Source organism: Phyllobates terribilis, unplaced genomic scaffold, assembly GCF_046119375.1.
Source record: "Phyllobates terribilis strain yellow unplaced genomic scaffold, ASM4611937v1 Scaffold_9__5_contigs__length_417890890, whole genome shotgun sequence".
Classification (NCBI taxonomy): Eukaryota; Metazoa; Chordata; class Amphibia; order Anura; family Dendrobatidae; genus Phyllobates; species Phyllobates terribilis.
In genome coordinates this window covers 278,444,563-278,460,062 of record NW_027362769.1, presented here as the reverse complement: position 1 = coordinate 278,460,062, position 15,500 = coordinate 278,444,563, and the positions used below count along the sequence as shown (strand labels likewise).

Below are 15,500 nucleotides of genomic sequence, written 5' to 3'. Positions count from 1 at the left end.
TGTTTTACCCTGTTTCAGGAGACCAACAAATTTAAAAGACAGGTTAGTCAAAGCCGATGTAGGTTCGGGAATTAAATTACCTACACAACGGTTTTTGTCATCTAGGAGAAACGGAACTTTTCCACGTCTTCAGTGCTTTCAATGTAACCACATATTGAAAGGTGATAAAGTATATCATCCGCACACAGGTGAAGGGATACCCATTAAGGGATTGTTTACATGTGAGATATCCTATGTGGTCTATGGCATAAAATGTCCTTGTGGTTTGATGTATGTGTGGGAGACCACACAACATATACGTGATAGAATATCTCAACATAAGTCGAGTACACGGTGTAAAAAAAATCGGTCTGCTACTATCTTGCCACTTTATTGAGCCAAAACATACAATAACTCAACTCACATTTCAGGTACTGGAACAAATTGGAGTTCCCAGACGAGGGGGTAACCGAATAAAAACATTAAAACAAAGCCTTTTGGATTTTTCGCCTTTAAACATTACGCCAGAAAGGGCTTAATAAGGAATATGATGTTTCCAGTTATCTGTGATTCACGTTCTAATTTGATTCTTTTCTTTTTCAGAATTGTTAAAAGGTTGTGGTGGTGGTGATCTTCACATATGGGTATGTAACTATTTTTTCCTCTCCTTTGGTTTCCTCTGTTTATATATCTTTAAAGAATCCCCCCCCCATCACCGGCCCCTCCCTCGTTCTCCCCCTCCACTCCCCCCCGTGTCTTCCTCCTTTCCCCCTCCTCCTCCCTTTCTTTCCCGCCTTTCTTCCATTTTCTCCCCCTCCTCTCTCTCTAGTTTCCTTTATTTTCTTTTACGTTTTTTCTCCTGCGTTTCTTCCACTTTATTTTTCCTTTTGTCCTCCCCTTCTATATAGCTTGCTGACAATCAATTGATGTGAGGATATTTTATCTAGAGAGGTACCACAATGATCCCAATTAAGATAATGTCACACTGTTAGGGGTAGTACATATGTATACCGTACAGACCAAAAGTTTGGACACACCTTCTCAATTAAAGATTTTTCTGTATTTTCATGACTATGAAAATTGTACATTCACACTGAAGGCATCAAAACTATGAATTAACACATGTGGAATTATATACTTAACAAAGAAGTGTGAAACAACTGAAAATATGTCTAATATTCTAGGTTCTTCAAAGTAGCCACCTTTTGCTTTGATGACTGCTTTGCACACTCTTGGCATTCTCTTGATGAGCTTCAAGAGGTAGTCACCGGAAATGGTTTTCACTTCACAGGTGTGCCCTGTCAGGTTTAATAAGTGGGATTTCTTGCCTTATAAATGGGGTTGGGACCATCAGTTGTGTTGTGCAGAAGTCTGGTGGATACACAGCTGATAGTCCTACTAAATAGACGGTTAGAATTTGTATTATGGCAAGAAAAAAGCAGCTCATTACTTTAAGAAATGAAGGTCAGTCAGTGCGAAAAAGTTGGGAAAACTATAAAAGTGTCCCCAAGTGCAGTTGCAAAAAACATCAAGCGCTACAAAGAAACTGCCTCACATCAGGACCGCCCCAGGAAAGGAAGACCAAGAGTCACCTCTGCTTCTGAGGATAAGTTTATCTGAGTCACCAGCCTCAGAAATCGCAGGTTAACAGCAGCTCAGATTAGAGACCAGGTCAATGCCACACAGCGTTCTAGCAGCAGACACATCTCTTCAACAACTGTTAAGAGGAGACTTTGTGCAGCAGGCTTTCATGGTAAAATAGCTGCTAGGAAACCACTGCTAAGGACAGGCAACAAGCAGAAGAGACTTGTTTGGGCTAAAGAACACAAGGAATGAACATTAGACCAGTGGAAATCTGTGCTTTGGTCTGATGAGTCCAAATTTGAGATCTTTGGTTCCAACCACCGTGTCTTTGTGCGACGCAGAAAAGGTGAACGGATGGACTCTACATGCCTGGTTCCCACCATGAAGCATGGAGGAGGAGGTGTGATGGTGTGGGGGTGCTTTGCTGGTGACACTGTTGGGGATTTATTCAAAATTGAACCAGCATGGCTACCACAGCATCTTGCGGCGGCATGCTATTCCATCCGGGTTGCGTTTAGTTGGACCATCATTTATTTTTCAACAGGACAATGACCCCAAACACACCTCCAGGCTGTGTAAGGGCTATTTGACCAACAAGGAGAGTGATGGGGTGCTACGCCAGATGACCTGGCCTCCACAGTCACCAGACCTGAACCCAATCGAGATGGTTTGGGGTGAGCTGGACCGCAGAGTGAAGGCAAAGGGGCCCACAAGTGCTAAGCATCTCTGGGAATGCCTTCGAGATTGTTGGAAGACCATTTCCGGTGACTACCTCTTGAAGCTCATCAAGAGAATGCTAAGAGTGTGCGCAAAGCAGTCATCAAAGCAAAAGGTGGCTACTTTGAAGAACCTAGAATATAAGACATATTTTCAGTTGTTTCACACTTTTTTGTTAAGTATATAATTCCACATGTGTTAATTCATAGTTTTGATGCCTTCAGTGTGAATGTACAATTTTCATAGTCATGAAAATACAGAAAAATCTTTAAATGAGAAGGTGTGTCCAAACTTTGGTCTGTACTGGATATCTTTCAATATAGAATTTCAGCCAGATACATAAGGGGCGTTATATGTGAGCGCTTTCCTGTAGCATAAAATCATGAGGCGGGAGGGAATCATCTCCGAGAGAGTCGTATGACGCGAGTGGGAGGAGGCGCTATTGTGAGCGTCAGATGACGCGACCGGGGAGGTATTATCTAGGAGCGTCATGTGACGCGAATGGGGTGAGGTACTATTAGGAGCGTCATATGACACTATAAGTGGGAGATATACATGTTGGGGGGTGGAGCTCTCTGCTGAATGAGATAACGCCAGAGGTACTGGTCATGTGACACACAATGGGGTGGGACTTTGATCAGGTAATGTAGTCATACACATCTATTTCCGGGGCTAGAGCATAAAACACGAGCTGGGCAAGGTAACAGGTAGCACTGATTCACACGTGGTACACGTTTTTCACAAGAGTGCAGAATCCAGGAGGTATTTCCCTACCAATCTGGTAAGCTCATATCTTTTATAACCTGTTCTATCTGTCTCTCTTGATTTTTTTTTCCTAGCTTATCTCTGGTGAAGGTTTCCTGAAGTTTGAAGGGTCCACTACCATCTTAAGTTCGGATGGAGATTAATTCCTTTTTTGGCATTTTTCATTTATTTATAAAAAATACTAATGATACCGCTTGAGAAGTTATACTCTTGATATTGGTACAATAAGTGATGTTAGATAATATGTGATACAATTGACTATGACACTGAACTTCCTGCTTGTGTATATTTATAGATACATATATGTGTATTTGTGCTTGATGTATATCCATTTGTATACTATGATTTCTACCACATATCAATTCTTTGAGAATATAGAAATTGTATTTTTTTGAACAGACATTTTTTTTGTGTGACTAAACTGATGTATTTTTGACATGGATGGTAATGTGATTTTCTTTTGTTCATTATGTATACACAGTGTTTGAGGAAGACCAATATAAAGGTCGAAACGTTACGTAATTTTGGATTGCATATGAAAAAAGCCAAAAATAAAGTATTTTCTTGAAAATTAAATAATTTAAAAATGTTATTGAGTGCCGAGTAACTAGAATTATTTTAGTTACGGGTTGGAATCCTTTCTCGAGCACCCTTGACCAAAGTGCCGTCCACCGATTTATAATAAACTGTCCCCAGACTAGTCGCTCACTTAGCATGTACATAACTTACAATCGTCAGCGTCATCGCTAGCGCTATACAAACATTGAACATGAGCGCAGCTTCTTTCCTTCACTGCATTGAGCCTCTGAAGCCGGGTCACGTACACCAAGCTGAACCTGACAGGTTCCCTTTAATAAAGATCACTAGTTTATGGAACGAGAGTTGCTGTATCTGAACAGTCTGACACATCCAGCCAGGACCCCCACATTCATGTAATGGACACCCAGCCAGGACTCCCACCTTCATGCAATGGACACCCAGTCAGGACCCCTACCTTCATGTGACAAACACCTGGGATCCCCACCTTCATGTAACGGACACCCAGGACCCCACCTTCATGTAGCTGACACCTAGGATCCCCACCTTCATGCAACGGTCACCCATCCAGGACCCCACCTTCATGTAACAGACACCTAGGATTCCCACCTTCATGTAACGGACACCCAGCCAGAACCCCCACCTTCATGTAACGGACACCCAGGATCCCTACCTTCATTAATGGACACCCAGGATCCCCACCTTCATGTAATGGACACCCAGCCAGGACCCGCACCTTCATGTAATGGACACCCAGCCAGGACCCGCACCTTCATGTAAAGGACATCCAGGATCCCCACATTCATGTAACGCACACCCAGCCAGGACCCCCGACCCCCAACTTCATGTAAAGGACACACAGGATCCCCACCTTCATGTAACGGACACCCAGCCAGGACCCCCACCTTCATGTAACGGACACACAGGATCCCCACCTTCATGTAGAGGACACTCAGCCAGGACCCCCACCTTTATGTAACGGACACCCAGAACCCCACTTTCATGTAACGGACACCCAGGACCCCACCTTCATGGAGTGGACACTCAGCCAGGACCCCCAGCTTTATGTAACGGACACCCAGAGCCCCACCTTCATGTAACGGACACCCAGGACCCCCACCTTCATGTAACGGACACCCAGGACCCCAACTTCATGTAGAGGACACTCAGCCAGGACCCCCACGTTTATGTAACGGACACCCAGAACCCCACTTTCATGTAACGGACACCCAGGACCCCATCTTCATGTAGCGGACACTCAGCCAGGACCCCCACCTTTATGTAACGGACACCCAGGACCCCACCTTCATGTAGCGGACACTCAGCCAGGACCCCAACCTTTATGTAACGGACACCCAGGACCCCACCTTCATGTAGCGGACACTCAGCCAGGACCCACACCTTCATGTAACGACACACCCAGGACCCCATCTTCATGTAGCGGACACTCAGCCAGGACCCCCACCTTTATGTAACGGACACCCAGGACCCCACCTTCATGTAGCGGACACTCAGCCAGGACCCACACCTTTATGTAATGACACACCCAGGACCCCATCTTCATGTGGCGGACACTCAGCCAGGGCCCCCACCTTTATATAACGGACACCCAGGACCCCACCTTCATGTAGCGGACACTCAGCCAGGACCCCCACCTTTATGTAACGGACACCCAGGACCCCACCTTCATCTAGCGGACACTCAGCCAGGACCCCCACCTTTATGTAACGGACAACCAGGACCCCACCTTCATGTAGCGGACACTCAGTCAGAACCCCCACCTTTATGTAACGGACAACCAGGACCCCACCTTCATGTAGCGGACACTCAGCCAGGACCCCCACCTTTATGTAACGGACACCCAGGACCCCACCTTCATCTAGCGGACACTCAGTCAGAACCCCCACCTTTATGTAACGGACAACCAGGACCCCACCTTCATGTAGCGGACACTCAGCCAGGACCCACACCTTTATGTAATGACACACCCAGGACCCCACCTTCATGTAGCGCACACTCAGCCAGGACCCCCACCTTTATGTAACGGACACCCAGGACCCCACCTTCATCTAGCGGACACTCAGTCAGAACCCCCACCTTTATGTAACGGACAACCAGGACCCCACCTTCATGTAGCGGACACTCAGCCAGGACCCCCACCTTTATGTAATGACACACCCAGGACCCCACCTTCATGTAGCGGACACTCATCCAGGACCCCCACCTTTATGTAATGACACACCCAGGACCCTACCTTCATCTAGCGGACACTCAGCCAGGACCCCCACCTTTATATAACGGACACCCAGGACCCCAACTTCATCTAGCGGACACTCAGTCAGAACCCCCACCTTTATGTAACGGACAACCAGGACCCCACCTTCATGTAGCGGACACTCAGCCAGGACACCACCTTTATGTAACGGACAACCAGGACCCCACCTTCATCTAGCCGACACTCAGCCAGGACCCCCACCTTTATATAACGGACACCCAGGACCCCAACTTCATCTAGCGGACACTCAGCCAGGACCCCCACCTTTATGTAACGGACAACCAGGACCCCACCTTCATCTAGCGCACACTCAGCCAGGAACCCCACCTTTATGTAACGGACAACCAGGACCCCACCTTCATGTAGCGGACACTCAGCCAGGACCCCCACCTTTATGTAATGACACACCCAGGACCCCACCTTCATGTAGCGGACACTCATCCAGGACCCCCACCTTTATGTAATGACACACCCAGGACCCCACCTTCATGTAGCGGACACTCATCCAGGACCCCCACCTTTATATAACGGACACCCAGGACCCCACCTTCATCTAGCGCACACTCAGCCAGGACCCCCACCTTTATATAACGGACACCCAGGACCCCACCTTCATCTAGCGGACACTCAGCCAGGACCCCCACCTTTATATAACGGACACCCACCTTTATATAACGGACACCCAGGACCCCAACTTCATCTAGCGGACACTCAGCCAGGACCCCTACCTTTATATAACGGACACCCAGGACCCCACCTTCATCTAGCGCACACTCAGCCAGCACCCCCACCTTCATGTAATGTGCTGGGCGTAAGAGATGAGCACATCGCCCATGGCTACTACCCCGCGCCACGTTACACACACACCTAGGACTATGGGTGGGAGCTATACCCCTGTACCCTCCCGGACCACCCGCTCTGGTGACTTTCATCTTTCCTGCTGTAGTATGGCCGGAGCGTCTGGCGGGGACAGAGGCAGGAGGCGCCTCTCATACAGGTGCCATCTTCTGCACAAACATGAAATGTTGCGGCAATAACCTGATGTAACCAACAAATGCTTCAGAGCCCAGCGTCTCCCTGTCTCCCATGCTCGCCCATCCCGGGCGGACAGCACCCGGCTGTGTAGCACCAGCTCCGGCCATCTGTTGAGCGTCGCCCACATATTAGCGCGCTATCGGCCACTCGCCACCGGCAGCCACATATACAGCCTGCCATTACTGACAAGACGTAGTCCAGCAGCTGCTACTTTCTGCAGAGAACAGCGGACGAGCTGGGGACGAGCCCCGGTATCTTACCGTCAGGACAAAGGACAGCGCCTGAATCACGTCAGTCACGGCACAGAGGGCAGGCGGCAGAAAACAGGATGCATTTCCAATCCCGCCTACTAAATGTCTCCCTCCATAGATGAGTGCAGAGCACAGGCCCTCCTTCATGTCCGCGCCTCCAGCCACTGTGTCATGGAAGAGATGAGAACCATTCACAGTGCACAGTGGAGGCCGGAGACATATAGCATCAGCCGCCTGCGGACAGGATGGTGAGGAGCTGGCCATCAGTGCAGGGGACGTCTGCCTGCCCGCAGGGTGGTCACAGGCTCCATGGCGGCAGGTGCCATCACCATTACTGTGTACAGAGTATTCTCCCACAATCTCCATGACGGCTGGTGCTATCACCAGTAGTGTGTACAGAGGATTCGGTCACAGGCTCCATGACGGCAGGTGCCATCACCAGTAGTGTGTACAGAGTATTCTCCCACAATCTCCATGACGGCATGTGCTATCACCAGTAGTGTGTACAGAGTATTCGGTCACATGCTCCATGACGGCAGGTGCTATCACCAGTAGTGTGTACAGAGTATTCTCCCACAGACTCCATGACGGCAGGTGCTATCACCAGTAGTGTGTACAGAGTATTCGGTCACATGCTCCATGACGGCAGGTGCTATCACCTGTAGTGTGTACAGAGTATTCTCCCACAGACTCCATGACGGCAGGTGCTATCACCAGTAGTGTGTACAGAGTATTCGGTCACATGCTCCATGACGGCAGGTGCTATCACCTGTAGTGTGTACAGAGTATTCTCCCACAGACTCCATGACGGCAGGTGCTATCACCAGTAGTGTGTACAGAGTATTCGGTCACATGCTCCATGACGGCAGGTGCTATCACCTGTAGTGTGTACAGAGTATTCTCCCACAGACTCCATGACGGCAGGTGCTATCACCAGTAGTGTCTACAGAGTATTCTCCCACAATCTCCATGACGGCAGGTGCTATCACCAGTAGTGTGTACAGAGTATTCGGTCACATGCTCAATGACGGCAGGTGCCATCACCAGTAGTGTGTAGAGTATTCTCCCACAATCTCCATGACGGCAGGTGCTATCACCAGTAGTGTGTACAGAGTATTCGGTCACATGCTCCATGACGGCAGGTGCTATCACCTGTAGTGTGTACAGAGTATTCAGTCACAGGCTCAATGACGGCAGGTGCCATCACCAGTAGTGTGTACAGAGTATTCTCCCACAATCTCCATGACGGCAGGTGCCATCACCAGTAGTGTGTACAGAGTATTCTCCCACAATCTCCATGATGGCAGGTGCTATCACCTGTAGTGTGTACAGAGTATTCTCCCACAGACTCCATGACGGCAGGTGCTATCACCAGTAGTGTGTACAGAGTATTCGGTCACATGCTCAATGACGGCAGGTGCCATCACCAGTAGTGTGTACAGAGTATTCTCCCACAATCTCCATGACGGCAGGTGCTATCACCAGTAGTGTGTACAGAGTATTCTCCCACAATCTCCATGACGGCAGGTGCTATCACCAGTAGTGTGTACAGAGTATTCGGTCACATGCTCCATGACGGCAGGTGCTATCACCTGTAGTGTGTACAGAGTATTCAGTCACAGGCTCAATGACGGCAGGTGCCATCACCAGTAGTGTGTACAGAGTATTCTCCCACAATCTCCATGACGGCAGGTGCCATCACCAGTAGTGTGTACAGAGTATTCTCCCACAATCTCCATGATGGCAGGTGCTATCACCTGTAGTGTGTACAGAGTATTCTCCCACAGACTCCATGACGGCAGGTGCCATCACCAGTAGTGTGTACAGAGTATTCAGTCACAGGCTCCATGATGGCAGGTGCTATCACCAGTAGTGTGTACAGAGTATTCTCCCACAATCTCCATGACGGCTGGTGCTATCACCAGTAGTGTGTACAGAGGATTCGGTCACAGGCTCCATGACGGCAGGTGCCATCACCAGTAGTGTGTACAGAGTATTCTCCCACAATCTCCATGACGGCAGGTGCTATCACCAGTAGTGTGTACAGAGTATTCGGTCACATGCTCCATGACGGCAGGTGCTATCACCTGTAGTGTGTACAGAGTATTCTCCCACAGACTCCATGACGGCAGGTGCTATCACCAGTAGTGTGTACAGAGTATTCGGTCACATGCTCCATGACGGCAGGTGCTATCACCTGTAGTGTGTACAGAGTATTCTCCCACAGACTCCATGACGGCAGGTGCTATCACCAGTAGTGTGTACAGAGTATTCGGTCACATGCTCCATGACGGCAGGTGCTATCACCTGTAGTGTGTACAGAGTATTCTCCCACAGACTCCATGACGGCAGGTGCTATCACCAGTAGTGTCTACAGAGTATTCTCCCACAATCTCCATGACGGCAGGTGCTATCACCAGTAGTGTGTACAGAGTATTCGGTCACATGCTCAATGACGGCAGGTGCCATCACCAGTAGTGTGTACAGAGTATTCTCCCACAATCTCCATGACGGCAGGTGCTATCACCAGTAGTGTGTACAGAGTATTCGGTCACATGCTCCATGACGGCAGGTGCTATCACCTGTAGTGTGTACAGAGCATTCAGTCACAGGCTCAATGACGGCAGGTGCCATCACCAGTAGTGTGTACAGAGTATTCTCCCACAATCTCCATGACGGCAGGTGCCATCACCAGTAGTGTGTACAGAGTATTCTCCCACAATCTCCATGATGGCAGGTGCTATCACCTGTAGTGTGTACAGAGTATTCTCCCACAGACTCCATGACGGCAGGTGCTATCACCAGTAGTGTGTACAGAGTATTCGGTCACATGCTCCATGACGGCAGGTGCTATCACCTGTAGTGTGTACAGAGTATTCTCCCACAGACTCCATGACGGCAGGTGCTATCACCAGTAGTGTGTACAGAGTATTCGGTCACATGCTCCATGACGGCAGGTGCTATCACCTGTAGTGTGTACAGAGTATTCTCCCACAGACTCCATGACGGCAGGTGCTATCACCAGTAGTGTGTACAGAGTATTCGGTCACATGCTCCATGACGGCAGGTGCTATCACCTGTAGTGTGTACAGAGTATTCTCCCACAGACTCCATGACGGCAGGTGCTATCACCAGTAGTGTGTACAGAGTATTCGGTCACATGCTCAATGACGGCAGGTGCCATCACCAGTAGTGTGTACAGAGTATTCTCCCACAGACTCCATGACGGCAGGTGCTATCACCAGTAGTGTGTACAGAGTATTCGGTCACATGCTCCATGACGGCAGGTGCTATCACCTATAGTGTGTACAGAGTATTCTCCCACAGACTCCATGACGGCAGGTGCTATCACCAGTAGTGTGTACAGAGTATTCGGTCACATGCTCCATGACGGCAGGTGCTATCACCTGTAGTGTGTACAGAGTATTCAGTCACAGGCTCAATGACGGCAGGTGCCATCACCAGTAGTGTGTACAGAGTATTCTCCCACAATCTCCATGACGGCAGGTGCCATCACCAGTAGTGTGTACAGAGTATTCTCCCACAATCTCCATGATGGCAGGTGCTATCACCTGTAGTGTGTACAGAGTATTCTCCCACAGACTCCATGACGGCAGGTGCCATCACCAGTAGTGTGTACAGAGTATTCAGTCACAGGCTCCATGATGGCAGGTGCTATCACCAGTAGTGTGTACAGAGTATTCTCCCACAATCTCCATGACGGCAGGTGCTATCACCAGTAGTGTGTACAGAGTATTCGGTCACATGCTCCATGACGGCAGGTGCTATCACCTGTAGTGTGTACAGAGTATTCAGTCACAGGCTCAATGACGGCAGGTGCCATCACCACTAGTGTGTACAGAGTATTCTCCCACAATCTCCATGACGGCAGGTGCCATCACCAGTAGTGTGTACAGAGTATTCAGTCACAGGCTCCATGACGGCAGGTGCTATCACCTGTAGTGTGTACAGAGTATTCGGTCACAGGCTCCATGGCGGCAGGTGCTATCACCTGTAGCGTGTACAGAGTATTCAGTCACAGGCTCCATGACGGCAGGTGCCATCACCAGTAGTGTGTACAGAGTATTCTCCCACAGGCTCCATGACGGCAGGTGCTATCACCAGTAGTGTGTACAGAGTATTCTCCCACAGGCTCCATGACGGCAGGTGCTATCACCATTGCTGTGTACAGAGTATTCTCCCACAGACTCCATGACGGCAGGTGCCATCACCAGTAGTGTGTACAGAGTATTCGGTCACAGGCTCCATGGCGGCAGGTGCTATCACCTGTAGTGTGTACAGAGTATTCAGTCACAGGCTCCATGACGGCAGGTGCCATCACCAGTAGTGTGTAAAGAGTATTCAGTCACAGGCTCCATGACGGCAGGTGCCATCACCAGTAGTGTGTACAGAGTATTCGGTCACAGGCTCCATGGCGGCAGGTGCTATCACCTGTAGTGTGTACAGAGTATTCAGTCACAGGCTCCATGACGGCAGGTGCCATCACCAGTAGTGTGTACAGAGTATTCAGTCACAGGCTCCATGACGGCAGGTGCCATCACCAGTAGTGTGTACAGAGTATTCTCCCACAGGCTCCATGGCGGCAGGTGCTATCACCTGTAGTGTGTACAGAGTATTCGGTCACATGCTCCATGACGGCAGGTGCCATCACCAGTAGTGTGTACAGAGTATTCTCCCACAATCTCCATGACGGCAGGTGCCATCACCAGTAGTGTGTACAGAGTATTCGGTCACATGCTCAATGACGGCAGGTGCCATCACCAGTAGTGTGTACAGAGTATTCTCCCACAATCTCCATGACGGCAGGTGCTATCACCAGTAGTGTGTGCAGAGTATTCGGTCACAGGCTCCATGACGGCAGGTGCTATCACCAGTAGTGTGTACAGAGTATTCTCCCACAATCTCCATGACGGCAGGTGCCATCACCAGTAGTGTGTACAGAGTATTCGGTCACATGCTCAATGACGGCAGGTGCCATCACCAGTAGTGTGTACAGAGTATTCTCCCACAATCTCCATGACGGCAGGTGCTATCACCAGTAGTGTGTACAGAGTATTCGGTCACATGCTCCATGACGGCAGGTGCTATCACCTGTAGTGTGTACAGAGTATTCAGTCACAGGCTCAATGACGGCAGGTGCCATCACCAGTAGTGTGTACAGAGTATTCTCCCACAATCTCCATGACGGCAGGTGCCATCACCAGTAGTGTGTACAGAGTATTCAGTCACAGGCTACATGACGGCAGGTGCTATCACCTGTAGTGTGTACAGAGTATTCGGTCACAGGCTCTATGACGGCAGGTGCCATCACCAGTAGTGTGTACAGAGTATTCTCCCACAGGCTCCATGACGGCAGGTGCTATCACCAGTAGTGTGTACAGAGTATTCTCCCACAGGCTCCATGACGGCAGGTGCTATCACCATTGCTGTGTACAGAGTATTCTCCCACAGACTCCATGACGGCAGGTGCCATCACCAGTAGTGTGTACAGAGTATTCGGTCACAGGCTCCATGGCGGCAGGTGCTATCACCTGTAGTGTGTACAGAGTATTCAGTCACAGGCTCAATGACGGCAGGTGCCATCACCAGTAGTGTGTAAAGAGTATTCAGTCACAGGCTCGATGACGGCAGGTGCCATCACCAGTCGTGTGTACAGAGTATTCGGTCACAGGCTCCATGGCGGCAGGTGCTATCACCTGTAGTGTGTACAGAGTATTCAGTCACAGGCTCCATGACGGCAGGTGCCATCACCAGTAGTGTGTACAGAGTATTCAGTCACAGGCTCCATGACGGCAGGTGCCATCACCAGTAGTGTGTACAGAGTATTCTCCCACAGGCTCCATGACGGCAGGTGCTATCACCAGTAGTGTGTACAGAGTATTCTCCCACAGGCTCCATGACGGCAGGTGCTATCACCATTGCTGTGTACAGAGTATTCTCCCACAGGCTCCATGACGGCAGGTGCCATCACCAGTAGTGTGTACAGAGTATTCGGTCACAGGCTCCATGGCGGCAGGTGCTATCACCTGTAGTGTGTACAGAGTATTCAGTCACAGGCTCCATGACGGCAGGTGCCATCACCAGTAGTGTGTACAGAGTATTCTCCCACAGGCTCCATGGCGGCAGGTGCTATCACCTGTAGTGTGTACAGAGTATTCGGTCACATGCTCCATGACGGCAGGTGCTATCACCTGTGGTGTGTACAGAGTATTCAGTCACAAGCTCCATGACGGCAGGTGCTATCACCTGTAGTGTGTACAGAGTATTCAGTCACAGGCTCCATGATGGCAGGTGCTATCACCAGTAGTGTGTACAGAGTATTCTCCCACAATCTCCATGACGGCAGGTGCTATCACCAGTAGTGTGTACAGAGTATTTTCCCACAGGCTCCATGACGGCAGGTGCTATCACCATTGCTGTGTACAGAGTATTCTCCCACAGGCTCCATGGCGGCAGGTGCCATCACCAGTAGTGTGTACAGAGTATTCTCCCACAGGCTCCATGACGGCAGGTGCTATCACCAGTAGTGTGTACAGAGGATTCAGTCACAAGCTCCATGGCGGCAGGTGCTATCACCAGTAGTGTGTACAGAGGATTCAGTCACAAGCTCCATGGCGGCAGGTGCTATCACCAGTAGTGTGTACAGAGTATTCAGTCACAAGCTCCATGGCGGCAGGTGCTATCACCAGTAGTGTGTACAGAGTATTCAGTCACAAGCTCCATGGCGGCAGGTGCTATCACCAGTAGTGTGTACAGAGTATTCAGTCACAGGCTCCATGACGGCAGGTGCTATCACCAGTAGTGTGTACAGAGTATTCTCCCACAGGCTCCATGATGGCAGGTGCTATCACCTGTAGTGTGTACAGAGTATTCAGTCACAGGCTCCATGACGGCATGTGCTATCACCTGTAGTGTGTACAGAGTATTCAGTCACAGGCTCCATGACGGCATGTGCTATCACCAGTAGTGTGTACAGAGTATTCAGTCACAGGCTCCATGATGGCATGTGCTATCACCAGTAGTATGTACAGAGTATTCAGTCACAAGCTCCATGACGGCAGGTGCTATCACCTGTAGTGTGTACAGAGTATTCTCCCACAGGCTCCATGACGGCAGGTGCTATCACCATTGCTGTGTACAGAGTATTCTCCCACAGACTCCATGACGGCAGGTGCCATCACCAGTAGTGTGTACAGAGTATTCAGTCACAAGCTCCATGGCGGCAAGTGCTATCACCAGTAGTGTGTACAGAGTATTCTCCCACAGGCACCATGATGGCAGGTGCTATCACCTGTAGTGTGTACAGAGTATTCAGTCACAGGCTCCATGACGGCATGTGCTATCACCAGTAGTGTGTACAGAGTATTCAGTCACAGGCTCCATGACGGCAGGTGCTATCACCAGTAGTGTGTACAGAGTATTCAGTCACAAGCTCCATGGCGGCAGGTGCTATCACCAGTAGTGTGTACAGAGTATTCAGTCACAAGCTCCATGGCGGCAGGTGCCATCACCAGTAGTGTGTACAGAGTATTCAGTCACAGGCTCCATGACGGCAGGTGCCATCACCAGTAGTGTGTACAGAGTATTCACCCACAGGCTCCATGGCGGCAGGTGCCATCACCAGTAGTGTGTACAGAGTATTCTCCCACAGGCTCCATGACGGCAGGTGCTATCACCATTGCTGTGTACAGAGTATTCTCCCACAGGCTCCATGACGGCAGGTGCCATCACCAGTAGTGTGTACAGAGTATTCTCCCACAGGCTCCATGGCGGCAGGTGCCATCACCAGTAGTGTGTACAGAGTATTCTCCCACAGGCTCCATGACGGCAGGTGCTATCACCATTGCTGTGTACAGAGTATTCTCCCACAGGCTCCATGACGGCAGGTGCCATCACCAGTAGTGTGTACAGAGTATTCGGTCACAGGCTCCATGGCGGCAGGTGCTATCACCTGTAGTGTGTACAGAGTATTCAGTCACAGGCTCCATGACGGCAGGTGCTATCACCATTACTGTGTACAGAGTATTCTCCCACAGGCTCCATGGCGGCAGGTGCCATCACCAGTAGTGTGTACAGAGTATTCTCCCACAGGCTCCATGGCGGCAGGTGCTATCACCTGTAGTGTGTACAGAGTATTCAGTCACAGGCTCCATGACGGCAGGTGCTATCACCATTACTGTGTACAGAGTATTCTCCCACAGGCTCCATGGCGGCAGGTGCTATCACCATTGCTGTGTACAGAGTATTTTCCCACAGGCTCCATGACGGCAGGTGCTATCACCATTGCTGTGTACAGAGTATTCTCCCACAGGCTCCATGACGGCAGGTGCTATCAC

The 15,500-nt window shown here is 50.0% G+C and overlaps 1 protein-coding gene across 2 annotated transcripts in view; it reads right to left on the bottom strand.

The window, feature by feature from the left end:
- Positions 1 to 7,541, bottom strand: part of SLC29A4 (solute carrier family 29 member 4) — a 524,342-nt gene extending 516,801 nt beyond the window's left edge. The window contains exon 1 of one of the 2 annotated variants that reach the window (XM_073647822.1): positions 7,153 to 7,541. In XM_073647822.1, the coding sequence (XP_073503923.1) occupies positions 7,153 to 7,509 (357 nt within the window). In that variant the 5' untranslated portion in view covers positions 7,510 to 7,541. The remainder of the gene's footprint in view (positions 1 to 7,152) is intronic. The other variant, XM_073647824.1, reaches the window with a different exon arrangement.
- Positions 7,542 to 15,500: the final 7,959 nt, after the last annotated feature.